At 38.4% G+C, this 13771-nt stretch overlaps 2 protein-coding genes across 3 annotated transcripts; one reads left to right on the top strand and one right to left on the bottom strand.

The window, feature by feature from the left end:
* Positions 1-98: 98 nt before the first annotated feature.
* Positions 99-7556, bottom strand: LOC149011841 (NAD(P)-binding Rossmann-fold superfamily protein). Of its 2 annotated transcripts, none has more exons than XM_089163494.1 (9): positions 7251-7556; positions 5007-5093; positions 4857-4918; positions 4302-4397; positions 4032-4109; positions 3267-3329; positions 3033-3206; positions 2053-2148; positions 99-1266 (listed from the first exon to the last, which is right to left on the bottom strand). In XM_089163494.1, exons 1-9 carry the CDS (start codon positions 7435-7437, stop codon positions 1177-1179), a joined length of 933 nt encoding a protein of 310 aa, XP_089019620.1. In that variant the 5' UTR covers positions 7438-7556; the 3' UTR covers positions 99-1176. The 2 variants fall into 2 exon arrangements, 1 of the variants encoding a protein (XP_089019620.1); XR_016174646.1 differs by having other exon boundaries at positions 1179-1266; positions 2053-2138.
* Positions 7557-8400: 844 nt separating this feature from the next.
* On the top strand, positions 8401-12711 carry LOC149011840 (small ribosomal subunit protein uS3x-like). Its single transcript, XM_089163311.1, has 6 exons — positions 8401-8626; positions 8717-8864; positions 8952-9123; positions 11822-11876; positions 11969-12100; positions 12322-12711. Exons 1-6 carry the CDS (start codon positions 8597-8599, stop codon positions 12493-12495), a joined length of 711 nt encoding a protein of 236 aa, XP_089019437.1. The 5' UTR covers positions 8401-8596; the 3' UTR covers positions 12496-12711.
* The last annotated feature ends 1060 nt before the right edge of the window (positions 12712-13771 follow it).

Below are 13771 nucleotides of genomic sequence, written 5' to 3'. Positions count from 1 at the left end.
AGGGGGGGGGGGGGGGGGCAGCAGAGGATCAAGTCCAGATTATCTAGATTGTGTGAACCCTAGTTTTTTCCATTACAGACTTAGGCTGAAGATACATGAAGAGAGAATTTAGAAGTTTTACACGTCCATAATTTGTCGCATTTAGATCTAGTTCTCATGTAAGAGGGTCCATATACGCCAGCCAGGGATGAGACATCTTTTCCTTCTTTTTATTTTTTGGGAGAAGCAAACTGCCATAGTTTTATAGAACATGATGAGATTTTGAAATAAGTAAATAGAGCTAAAGAATTCTCCTTTGTGCATATGCAAAGGTATCCCACTCTTATTCCCACTGGCTACATTTGATTGCAAGAGAAATTAGAGGCAAGGAAGAGAAAATTTTCAAACCTACATAGGAACTGTTATTTTTAATCGATGTGATCACCAAGAATAAGTTTAAAATTTCACTTAAAAACCTTCAAATCCCCTTCAACCAAAGGGAGCAATCCAATTTTTTCCCCCTTCAAACAGTGCCTCAGTAATTTAATCCAAACATAGTCACAATAGATTGCTCTTCTGCTTTCAGATCGTGGAATTTCATAATATAATGTTGGAATGTTCGATATTAACTTTGCTGCTTGCATGTAACATCAAATGAGCTTGGTAGAGCAGTGCCTTATTAAATGAGGGTAGGAGACCCAGTCAGGCAATGAACCACCTTTCTTCTGGTGGTAAAGATGTATCCATCCGTTTCGTGAAACATGTGGTAGATAAATTACAAAGGTCCATCAACTACGGAGAGGAATTCGACCACCTTGTACAGTAGAGAGGTATGCATCCAAGCAAAGAGAGAGAGATATATATACTCTTTTTAGCTCATCAGCTAAACCAACTTGTGTGTCTACCAGCCTTTGAGCTGCACCAATATATCACTGGAATATACATATACAACCTAGAGACACTCTCAAGAGCAATGCAAGAAGCTTCAGTTGCTGAATGTTTCAAAATGATTATGTTGTGAGAAGTTTCTCTATGAGGCATGCATGACTGGAATGAATTTGTTTGGTAAACTCTGAAACTTGGAATTAGAGACATCTTTGTTTTTATCATTTTTACACTTCACCAATAAACAAGTGGAGCCAGAGCTTAGAAGAATAATTGTTTGTCTCACTTATCATGCTGTTGAGGGCTGAATTATCACTGAGGTTGTTGCTGCTGCTCTGCCTTCTCAGCCAAGGTACCAAGGAATTCTTTCCATTCTGTCACCTTCTCTTCCCCGTTCACCACCTAGGGTCACAAAGAACCTGATTATATGATATTTGATGACTATGTAAATCTTAAAGTTCAACAAGGGGATTATGGCTTGGGCAATCCCAAGACTGATGCCACTCGCTAGGTTTCTATTCATGAAAATATGGACCAATATGTGCCGCAGCAAGGATCACAATTTTGGTTTCGAAGCCGGTTTCACCAGCCAAGAAACTGAGATATGGTGGTTTTTGACCGAAGGATTATTTTCCCCTCTTAAGTTTTGACAAACTTCCAGTGTTTCCCCCCAAGTCTTTGACAAATTTCAACAAATGAGTTACTGATTTAGGGTGAAAAAGAGGTTGAAATCACAAAATCCAGCAAAATTATGGTTTGGGGGTTGAAACTCAAAGGGTGAAACCTGACAGCTGCCAAAACCTGCGACATCTCACAGGTTTTGACAGGACTTTTTCGATTCCACCAGGTTTCATCTCTTTTTTCCAAAAATCGAAGTCGAAATTTTGGTGGTTTTGACTGAGATTTATACCATGGCTCCAAGGTTTCCCATTGTTTTCGATCTTGGTAAAATTTAAAGTAAAAATATACAAAACCATAAATAATGAAATGATGATGATGAATGGAAAATGAAAATCTTCTAATCAGGCATGAGGTTACTCAACCTCTCTCTTTGTGATAAATGTTTTTAGTCTTTCGGGCAGAAACTAAAAGTTTTGGACAAAACATTATGAAGAATTGAAAATGAAATTCTAGAGTTCCAAGTGTAGTTTGATACTAATTAGAAATGGTTTATGTTTTGTAACCAACCTCAAAGATGATTCCTCTTTGTGGTACTGTATCAAGTGCTTCGACACAAATAAAGGCAGCATCCTCCTTACTCAGTCTTCCTTGTCCTGCACTACCCTAAGCATGGTATAAAAAGTTGTGTCATTCTATACGTAACAAGCAGTAAACATACTTTGGATAAAAAAACTCCAGAATAAACACATTGTTATGCCCAATCATAACATTAATAAGGATTGATCAGCCTGAGATTGAAGAAGGCAATAAGGTGCCATGTAACTTCCCCCAACCAAACAATCCTCAATAATGGTTAGTCAATAACTCTTGGAAGGTAAGGCGATAGAAATCGTTAGCAACATCCAGAAAGGAATTTTTGGGTATGCAGTACTTATATGGACTTTCTTATTGCAAGTTGACACAATTCTTGGACCACAAAGTATCAATAAGCTCACCTGCCAAATGGATTACCTTGACTAATTATACAGAAGAGTCTCCTCTGTTCTACTTAGTGAGGAGACATGTTTCAAGTTCAAGCACTCAAATCACGCATGTGAAGTTTGTACTATCATTTTCAGTTTCAGGAAAGCTTTGCTAAAACATGGTCTGTTCTTTTCCATCTGGTTTGTACTGTCTCACGATCTATTGGTCAAAGTAGGCATACAAAAGATTCATGAAACACACCTTTATTGTTTCATTTTATTTTGTGTCTGTTGGGAGGGGGGAGGGGATGGTAATGTTAACAAAAGCTTATAACACCCATGAGTATGTTCCAAGTTTCAATACCGGCGGCAAAATGCAACAGTTACAAGGAAAGCTGAATTTGGAAGAGCTCGACTGATATATAAAAATTGCACTGAGTTATATGGTACACCAAAATGCTCCCAAGTAGTGCCCAATTTACATCAAATAGGAACCTTTGCAGGATCCCACTTGCACTATGCATAAAAAATTTCAGTCCCACTATGAGAAAAATATAAAATCTAGGAATGTGGAACAAGAATCACCTCTTTAAAGCAGAAACCTTGATTTCCGCCTGGAGTATTTTCCAACAACCCAGCTCTGATAATGGTGTATGGTATCCCTGAAGTAATCACTGTTGATTCATCTTGCTCAGCCAATTTTCTCTTGTTGCCAGTCATAAGAGCCAGAACACCACTTCTGCCCCTATAAGCAGCCAACTGTAGCTCTTGTTAAACCTCAATCATATAAAACAATGGCATGGCAAAGAGAATAATAACCTGAGATAGAAGTACTATATGTTGTAGCCCTTTCAAGCTCTCCTTGTCAGTAAAGAACCCTTCCTACAGAAGAGACATCATCATTTCAAAACAACTGAGACAAAAATTCATTCCTGTATAATGGAACACAGTTAAAAAGTAAGGGATGTACATCAAATAAAAAAGAGTATGCGAAATACAGCCAAACCTTTACAAGAAGATGATAAAGGAAACAGTTCAATTTTGATGCATTTCCTTAAAAGTTTCAGTGCCAGAGATCTTATTTGATGGAACTGATAAAGATCTCCCACAGAAATGAGGAAAGAACAAGAAAAAATTACTCTGAATGTTCATAGTCCATCCAAGAGACGTAAGTGCTACATAAAAAAATGAGATTCATCAAAATCAATTTGTCCTTTCATTAACTTAGGAGGATTGGAGTAACACTTCTTGTACAATTGAAAACAACTGTATCAAGAAAATTTAAAAAATAAGACAAACAATATGCATCTGTGACCAACCAAAAGCAAAATACAAGGTAAGGTGAAATTAAGTATTAAATGTATAAAACTTGCTGAGAAAACAGGCAATAGCAGTAGCTAGAAAATGAGGGAATGATATCCTAATTATTACTTCCATGCATGCACATGAACTGCATAATCTTAATAAGAAGATGGGGGAATGATATCCTAATTAGTACCTCCAAGCACGTATATGAACTGCATAATATCAATCATTTCATTCTTTAATGATTGTGTAAGGTAAATACATCATAGACATCCATACATTTGGGCATATTATTGCACGAACACCCCTCAGAGCCTTCTTCAGGAACGACCTATCATTTGCATCTCCAGCTATTGACTTTCATGCAAGAAGACAAATGAGTAAGCATCAATTCTTCATTGCCATTGAGACCTTCCCTCCACGCCCCACACCCCCCAACAAAAAAAATAATAAATAAATAAAAGGAGGGGAGGGGGGGGGGGGCAGAGAAAATAATAAAACTGATGCACAACAAAATGACAATGCAGCAGGAATACATTAGGCTATTACCTCAACATAAGTACCAAAGGCTTCAGCAGCCGCACGCCTATCTTTCACTAGTGCTTTCACTCGAGTTCGTTTGACTATTAATGATAATATTATCATCTGGAAAGACCAAAATTTAGAAGATTAAGGGCTCATCAGCCATAGCACAACCACAAGTCATACAATAAGAAAGTATAACAGACAGGAGATCCAGTTGAAATTCGAAAGTATGAAATATTGACATGCTGAATCCCTCTAGTGGGTCATCAGAAGTTAACTTTCCAAAGTTTTGCCATGTCATAATGGTCTTTATTGCTTTCAGACAGGGCTCTAATCAGTTGGAGGAACATGCAGAAGATCATGTTGAAAATATGGTGGTAGAACGTATTCAGACTCATTGATCTCCAAGTGATCCTGTTGAAAACTGTCTTCCACTAACTTTAATATTTTACCACTGAGAGCTCAAGGGTGATCCCCAAATTGATGAACTCACAGGTTGGAGTACTATTTCTCAGCTCCAGTTTGTGCAGCATATTACTGAAATAAATAATGAATAATTAGGTCCAAGTTGAGGAGTACCTGACCCATCTCGCTATCTCCATCTGTTACCAAAATTGCATCCCTTATTGCTTCTTCTTCTTCTGTGCTATGAAAAGACACATTGAAATGCTTTAAATGAATCAAAATGTAGCACAAACATTTATTTATATGCTAGCGATGATTGGTTACCTGCATACTCATTCCCCTCATTTGTTAGAGCCCCATCTTTTGGTAGTTGATCCGGTGCACCATACCACTTGCGTAACTTTGGTCCTCCTTCAAATGAGACACATGGTAAAAAATTTAGGATTAACTGAACTAAGCCTATTATACACTCCCACCCAAAATAAAGTAATAATAGATAAGAAATCCAAAGTGCATTCTAAATTCAAAGCAAACATTTCAATCTAGAAGTTCCCCTCAAAGATGCTTGGATTTCTTAGATGGATCTTGAGGTTTACTTTGAAATTTTAAGAGCCAGTTTGATGAATCCCAGATGGCATATTTTTATACAACAAAAAGATAAAAATGTGACACTGAGCAAATCTAAGCAAGCTTGCAAGTATAACTTGGGTGTAAATAGATAACCAAAATCTGCTCCCATATTCGCATCCACATCCACATCCGTATAGGGGTTTCCAAATCCATCAGATTACTAATAGGATGTGGATATGGTATACCCCTTTCCTACCAATTATTATCCGTCCGATAAATAATCCGTATAAGCTACTTCTTGGTATTTATTTCTCTTATTTTTATAATTTTTTCACTTAAAATATGTGACTATTTTTCTGATTTTTCTAGTAATATAACTACCAAAGTTGCTAATATTCTTAAATTTCAAACTTAACCCTCACAAATAAAATGGTAAAGATGTCAATAGATAGTTGAAAACTTGCATTCAATTTGTATTCGTGTCCATTTTGAAGAATCTACTTAAGAAAATAACTATCTGATCATCATCCGAATCCGACTGAATCCATCTGAAAACCGATAGGATATTATCTGAGTCCGTCTGAATATAATAGGATATGGGTATATGGTATTACCACTATCTGATCTAAATCCAATCCGTTTACTCCCTTAAGTATAAGTAGACCAGCTTGTAAGCAAACTCACTATAGCTATCCTACAGATAGCTTTTCCCACATACTGTATGCTTATATTATCATAAAGTCTTCATATTTTTCACCTTGCTTTTACGACAACTGCTTAGTTTCATTTTTGGCAAATTTATACCCTTATAGATCCTGTACCTCCTTAGTCCTTGCCATATCTTAAAACTAACTCTATTAAACTTAATGGTTGTTTGAACCTCATCATCCCACCAACAACTCTTCCTAGAAGAATGGCATGTTCCTTTCAATTTGCCTATGACATCTTTAGCAACATTCCTAATAATAGCCATCTCATTCCACATCATATCAGTGTCTTCGTTAAAGTCTCACTTTCCTTGGTTGACCACTTCATTAGCAAATAATATCAAAATATCTCCTTTTAAGCTCCACCACTTTATCCTAGGCCAATATAATATATTTTATCTGTGGATGAAAAACATTTAAATGAAGAATGCACTTGGAGTTTGTCTTTCATGGACTTCGTCATTGAAGGGAAGGGAGGGTAGATCACCATACAACTTTTATGTTCCCTTGTTTATTGTTACAGCTCTAAAGCACTCACTTCAGTTAATCTTATAGCTCACTGTCCACCGGATACAAGCAAGCTATAATGAGCATGCATCAGATAGTATCAAATAGAAAAATTGGCTTTATGTGATAACATTATGAAGTGAGGCTCATATTGGGAAAGTAAATCTGATTCCCCGTTGATAGGAGATGAAGATTCAAACCAAGGATGAAGAAGAAGCCACTAATTAAAGCCATGGCATTACTACAGTCAGGGCATCCTAAGAAGGGGAGCAAGAAGTCCAAGCATTAGAAATTAAGCACTCTTCTCCCAAAGTACAAAAATTGCAACCCCCAACGAGCGAGAGAACTCTAACCATATAAACAAAGTTGCATAGAAGGTGAAAAATCCAGCGGGAGAGTTTGAAGCAGCTCATGCAGATCATCATTGAAGAAAACCTTGTAGCTTTTCCTTCGTTTACTGGGCATTGTTCAAACGATAATTGGGATGAGAACAATGTCCTTCAAAGGAAAAGCATTGGGTATTTTACTCTACTTGAAATTCTTCACTGAGAAGAGTTTGGACTCTGGAAATTAGATTCCACTTGAAGAAGAAGAAAATTATTCAGGTGGTTTGTCCCCCTGAAGAGGACAATTTTTAAGTTTCTCTTCTTTATGCATCCAGTTCAGAAAAGTGTGCATTGCTTTTCACTTCGTACAATTTGCTAATGAACTAAAGATTTGATTTTCGTATCTAATTTGGCAAAAGACTTGCAACGTTAGAAAGAGAGGGGGAGATTGAGTATACCTTCTATGTAATCGAGAATTTGATCCACGAAATTAATCTTCTTCTTGGAAAAACGGCAAATGAAAGTTGTTCGTGGGAGCTTCGTAAGGGTAGAGAAACTTAAACATTTTCCATAGTTGGAATCTATCCTTTGGTTCCGAGGCGGAGAAAGGCAAGGGTAGAGGAGAGAGGAAAGAGTAACTGCCATTTACTGCTTCTGTATTGCAATGGAGTGTGAACTAGTTTTCGTTTCAGTTGTATCCACCCAAAGAGAAGAGAAGATAACGGTGTGAAGTCCCAACAAACAAAGAATGGGAATAGAAGGAAGACAGGGATTTCACCGGGAAAAAGAAAAAAAAATATAAGAAGCTTTCACATATCTAAAAAATTCAATTTTTATTTTTTATTTTTTATTTTTATTAAAGACAGAATTTTCCCCAAAAATAAAAATAAAATAGAGAGAAATATGTTCCCAAAACAAGGTTCGAAAAATCGCTCTACATTGCTGTGTCGGTGGCTGGCGACACCACCGACATGGTGACATATCATGATATGTCGGCCTACATTTGGAGGGGTGTTGAAAAGTGATCCATAGTTTTGAGGGGTTTTTGAGTTATTTTAGTCTGAATTTTGTTATATACCCTATCTTGAGGCCAATAAACACATTGAAAGCATTCATTTGATCTAAAACATAATCTAAACTAATGTTCTTAATCAACACATGCCGAACTGTATACAAGCAAACTAAAATTCTAGAAAACTCTAGGATTTGTATGAAATCCTGTTTAATCGACACAAATAATGTAATAGTCGGCGATAACAAAATAAGATATAATCATAAACGACAAAGATCAGAACAAAATGACGTTAAAATGTAAGAAACAGAAAAGAGAAACGACATTGGTGACATATCAGCGATAAATCGTTGACTTATTGTTGACCTAGTGTCACAACACTTCGACATGGCGATATATTGCCGCTGACACTTCAAACCATGGCCCAAAGGTCCCAAACCAAAACCATCCAGTAAAACTGCGGTTCAATCTGGAACCGTTTCGGGTTCGGTCTGGATCCGGTTTTTCGGTTCGAGTCAAGATTGAAATCAACATATGCTCGGGATGGCGGTTCATTTAAAACACTCTCAAAGAGGGAGAGGGTGGGAGAGAAATTTAGGGTTTAATGGTTTGTGAGTGTGATAGACTTAATATCGTCCGTCCAAACCAGGAACGCGGATTATTGATCGTTCGATCGCTTGCAGGGATTGCAGGCTTCTTAAGGTTGTAAGCATTCCACCATAGCGTAAAATTTAGAGTTCCTGCGAAGAAGCTGAAGAGAACTCCTGCGCATAATCGTCGGATCCAGCAAATATGGCGGCGCAGATGAGCAAAAAACGTAAGGTTGGTATTTCTTTTGATCTCTGCTACTGCTACTTGATGAGCTTCGGTTTGAGGTTTCGTTAATATATTGGTTTCCCTCATTGGTAATAGTTCGTTGCCGATGGAGTTTTCTTCGCGGAGCTCAACGAGGTTCTCACTAGAGAGCTTGCTGAGGATGGCTACTCTGGTGTTGAGGTCAGAGTTACGCCTATGCGTACAGAGATCATCATCAGGGCTACTCGTACTCAGAATGTTCTAGGTAAATGTCTGATTGGATGGGTTTTCCGGTGATATTCCATCTTATGGATCCTACGATGAATGATAGGGTTTTATCCAATTTTTATAGGTGAGAAGGGCAGAAGAATTAGGGAACTCACTTCAGTTGTTCAGAAACGGTTTAAGTTCCCGGAGAACAGCGTGGAACTTTATGCTGAAAAGGTTACAAACAGAGGGCTCTGTGCCATCGCTCAAGCTGAGTCTCTCCGTTACAAGCTTCTGGGTGGACTCGCTGTTAGAAGGTATGTTGGTAATCCTTTTGGATCTCTTAAGCTGCTGTTGTTTGATTTTAATTTTCATTTCATAATTTCTTTGGGATAATTGAACGCACCTCGTAATCGGTTACTTTGTAGTGTTGGCACTTCACGTCGTATTTTTGTTGGTTTCATTGCTTCTTATTCTTTTGAGATTCCTGGGGTGTTGGGGAGATCGATTTTGTTTGTGTAAGCTTTTCTTTGGCGTAGAGTCTTCTCGGTAGTAGGGGAGCCCTCACGAGCCGGTTTCTCATGTGTCAGGTGTCTGAGTGTGATTATATTTGATCAAGGAACAACTTATACTGTTCTCTTGAAGTACTTGCGGGAGCAGTATATAGTTGGTTGCATGTAGTTTGAGTTGGTTCCCCTAAAGAACTAGATCTTGTAAGCAAGTAGATGCTAGTAAAGATGAACGGTCTTTTGCAAGCCCCTTTTTTTTTAAATGGAAGTTGAAAGTCAATCATACTCATGTCAGTGTTGTTGCAAATTTCTTCTCGGAGTTGGCAACTATAAGTTTACTTGAGGAAAAGGGGCTAAGCACACCAATCTTACTAGTGCCATGCAAAGATCCAACTAGAGGTGATCGTCATAACTATCCGACACTTAGGCTAGCATACCTTTCTTTGAAATACATGAGAAGGAGATCCTCTATTGGCCCTATCCTTAGGCTTTCATATGTTCCATTCGGATAGGTGAAGGGGGGATGCTCTGTCAACAACTGGGCCCCTGCCTATCAGTTGAGCCTGATAAACGATGAGAATTTCCTTTCAACAATGGGAAAGCTTGCAAGAGGTGATGTTTATCCAACAAGATTGTTCTTCTTGTATGCGGTTAAGTGCAGGGGGCGGGTTTCTGGTTGCACGTGTTAAATTTATTGGATCTATTCGAATCTCGTGTGATATCTATTATGGGTAGAGTTGTACTCAATATTTTTATGGAGGCTGATTTTGTAGATTCTATGAAGAGTGATATTTTTGGATTAAACAAATTGAAAGATGAAGGATTAGGCTTAAGTTGACTTGGGTAAGTAGTGAGAGAACAGATTGAAAGATTTTGCTATGGTGTAAGTAGAGTTGAATGGCAAAGCAGGATTTGTGTAGCCAACCTTATTTTAGTTGGAAAAAACCATCAGTTGAGTTATCTTCCCATGTTTTCATTTAATTGGCATTGGTTATTTTCCTCTCCACCCATTTATGGGTGATGAGGTTTTCTCATCAATGCCTAGAGGAAAGATTTTCTGGAATTTGTCAGGCTCGTTGCATATTGATTGCTTGGAGTTTGGAATAATTTCCTACATTCTTGTCAACCATTAATACAGTTAGTAATGATTATATTATTTCACCACTCATTTCATACTTTCGCTTGTAAGCTTGCCTTTGTCTGGTTAAAGGAATTGAAAGATAAGGGCTTGGTTGAGATTGACATGGGATTCAATGAGAACATATGAATTGGAAAGCAGGATTCATTGCGTTATAACCTTAGTTGCCATTGTATGATTAGAGGAATAGAAAGTTGTGAGAGAAGATATGATTGACTTTGCTGTGGTATAGGCAGAGGGGAAGGGCAAAGCAGGATTCATATAGCCCTCCTAAGGTGGTTGGAAAAGTGTTCAGTGAGTTTTGTGGAGCCTTTTTCCTTTCCAATTGGCATTGATTATTTGCATGCTCTCCTCTATAGGGGTGATGTGAACTTTTCATCCATGCGCACCTGAAAGGTTTTCTGGAATTATCAGGGATATTGTGTATTAATTGCTCAGAGTTTGGGATAACTTGCAGTTTATCATCAATCCTGATCATATTATTACTCTCTTTTCCCCCAATGAGTTACTTGCTGCTGCAAGTAAATCTTGCCTTTGCCTATTTCCTAGTTTTTATATCATTAGTTCTTGAGCAAATGACCCCCTATGGATTGAAAATTTCAGTGAAAATAACCCCCCCCCCCCCCAAAAAAAAAAAAAAAGACCGTAACCCAAGACTCCCCAAGAGTAAATATTAGTCTTGGATTTTGTAGTGTGAAACTAACCCCCCTACTGACAGTTCAAAATTGGTAGTCATGTATCTTGTACTCTATGGAGTTGCTATTCATTTGTTTATTTGATGTTCAAATCTGGGTGAGATATGGTAGTCCGCAATCCATCCCACCAAGCACACCTCATTTTTCAGAGCTGCAAAAGAATAAAAAGCTTCCAGTCTGACGCTTGAAGGCCATGAACTTGCAAGCATTGCAAGTAAGACATCGTGTTGTCATGGAGCCCATTTATGATTTCATAGGCTCCCCTCCTAACCTCTTTATTCTTTCCTTAGTTCTTGCTGCTGGCTGCTTTCATCTGATTAGTGACGTTTACTTATCGATTCGTGCTAAGGTTAACAAATAATTTGCAACCCTGTTTTGTTCCTTATAGTACGCTATGGTTGTTTGACCTTATCCAGTGATGGTGACGCTGTAAATTCATGTAAAAAGTGCATTAAATGCTACATTAAAGTTTCTTTTTGAAACCCTTTTTGAACCCCCTGCACTAAATACTAAACTGAAAAACCTTTGGGAATAACACAAGGAGCAGTTAGGAGTTGTCACATTCTAGACAGATCTGTAGAGGTGTCTTTCAGACATTCCGATCAGATTATCCGATGCAAATGGAACGAGTTTTTATTTGTTGTTTACTAATTTAGTGGTTTCTTTGTCGCAGGGCCTGTTATGGTGTACTGAGATTTATAATGGAAAGTGGAGCTAAGGGCTGTGAGGTTTGTTTTTCAAAAACTCTCTCCTCACCTCCTCCATGATATGATTAGTAATTATTCCATTTGGTTTGAGCATTTTTGTGAACTGTTAACAGGTGATTGTTAGTGGGAAACTAAGGGCTCAGCGTGCCAAGTCCATGAAATTTAAGGATGGATACATGATATCCTCGGGTCAGCCTGTTAATGAATATATTGATTCAGCTGTGAGGCATGTTCTCCTCAGACAGGTTGGTTTAGTAGCATCGATTTCTCTTGTGCTTTTGATTCATGGTCATGTATAGAATCAGTTATTTGTTGCTCTCCCACTTGTTGATTAGATGCAACTTTCTTCCATTCCCGCCACCGTCCCATGCGGCAGGAGAAGCTGCAATCATTTTGATAACCCTTTGTATGATTAATTTTTCATGTCTTTGGTGAAGACTGATGTATGCCTTTGATTTACTCTTAGGGTGTTCTGGGAATCAAGGTTAAGATAATGCTGGACTGGGATCCCAAGGGCAAGCAAGGACCCACAACTCCTCTGCCTGATCTGGTCACCATCCACCCCCCAAAGGATGAAGAGGAATACATGAGGCCGGCGGCACCAATGCTAGTTCCCGAGATGGAAATTCCTGTGGCTTGAGATTCATCATATATGTTGTTAGTGGCGGTGTAATTTGTCTTCAGTTAGGAGAGGGATTTTGCCTAATCTTTTGATGTGATCAAGGGGAGGACAACCATTTCAGTAGCTCCCTTTTTTTATGGTCGTGCTTTTCAGGAATTTTGCCTAATTTCTGACTTGCTTTTCAGACGAATTTTTACTTTTTATTTTTGTGGTTCCTTTTTATATAGCAGTTCATCTCTTTTTTGGTAAAAGCGAATTTTATTAACTCAAGGGAGAAACCCTATTACAACCTATTCCTAATCGGTCAAACATTAGCAGCCAGCGAATATTTGGGGGGGGGGGGGGGTTGGAGATAGTTAGGAAAGCGAATTGTGTAAGAGCACTTTCCTTTGCCAGAATGTTAGCTACTATATTAGTTTCATGATAAATGTGTCTGAAGGTTATGGAAGGCAAATGAGAGATTGAGATTTATAGTGTCTACTATGATGGGAGAAACCTTCCATGGAACTTTGGCCAGGCTATGTTGTAGGATGTGGAAAAGGGCTTGATTGTCTGTCTCCACCTCAATGTTGGTCATATTGAAATCACGGGCCCACAATAATGCTTGACGCATTGCTAACGATTCCATGATAAGAATCTCTTGAATTTGTGTGTCTCTACCAAAACAGAAGATCTCCTCAGAAGCTGCTTACTTTGTACAATTAGAAATAAGATCCAGCACATTTAGTTTTATAGAGTTGGGCTTTTTAGGATCCCACTTAATAAGAGGTGGTAGAAGGTGCATATGCCCAATATGCGAGGACCCCTAATTGTAGAATTGCAAGCTTTTCCAAATACGAAAAGGAACTTTTTCGGACGAAGGCCGTCCCTGAGTATCGATCAGACCTGTATATGCTTTTTACATGGGCCATAGTGATATGAGAATATTCAAAGGTTGTTTTGCTCACAAATCATTTCTCCACTGATCAAGGAGGAATAAGACTTTGTCCATTAGGTGGCCTAGCTGTTCAAGGATGGAGAAGTGTAAGTTCTCCCAAACTGCATGAGCAAGTTGACAATTGATGAGATGTGATCAGGGGTTGTTTGTTTGTTGTTCACCACAATGAAGGCAATGTGAGGGACACGAGCAACCTCGCTGTTCCAGTAAAGAAGCAGTGGGCAGTTTTTTATGAAGAACTTTCCATAAGAAATGTTGGACTCGAGGTAGGAGAGGTACTTTCCAAAAGCTTTCCCAGTTGAATGATGGAACTTGGATGGATGCACTATTAATGGTAGCAAGTAAATAGGCCGATTT

This window comes from Hakea prostrata, chromosome 7, assembly GCF_041222555.1.
Source record: "Hakea prostrata isolate BN-2017 chromosome 7, UWA_Hpros_2, whole genome shotgun sequence".
Lineage (NCBI taxonomy): Eukaryota > Viridiplantae > Streptophyta > Magnoliopsida > Proteales > Proteaceae > Hakea > Hakea prostrata.
The sequence above is the reverse complement of the archived record's forward strand: the minus strand, read 5'-3'. Positions and strand labels throughout refer to the sequence as shown.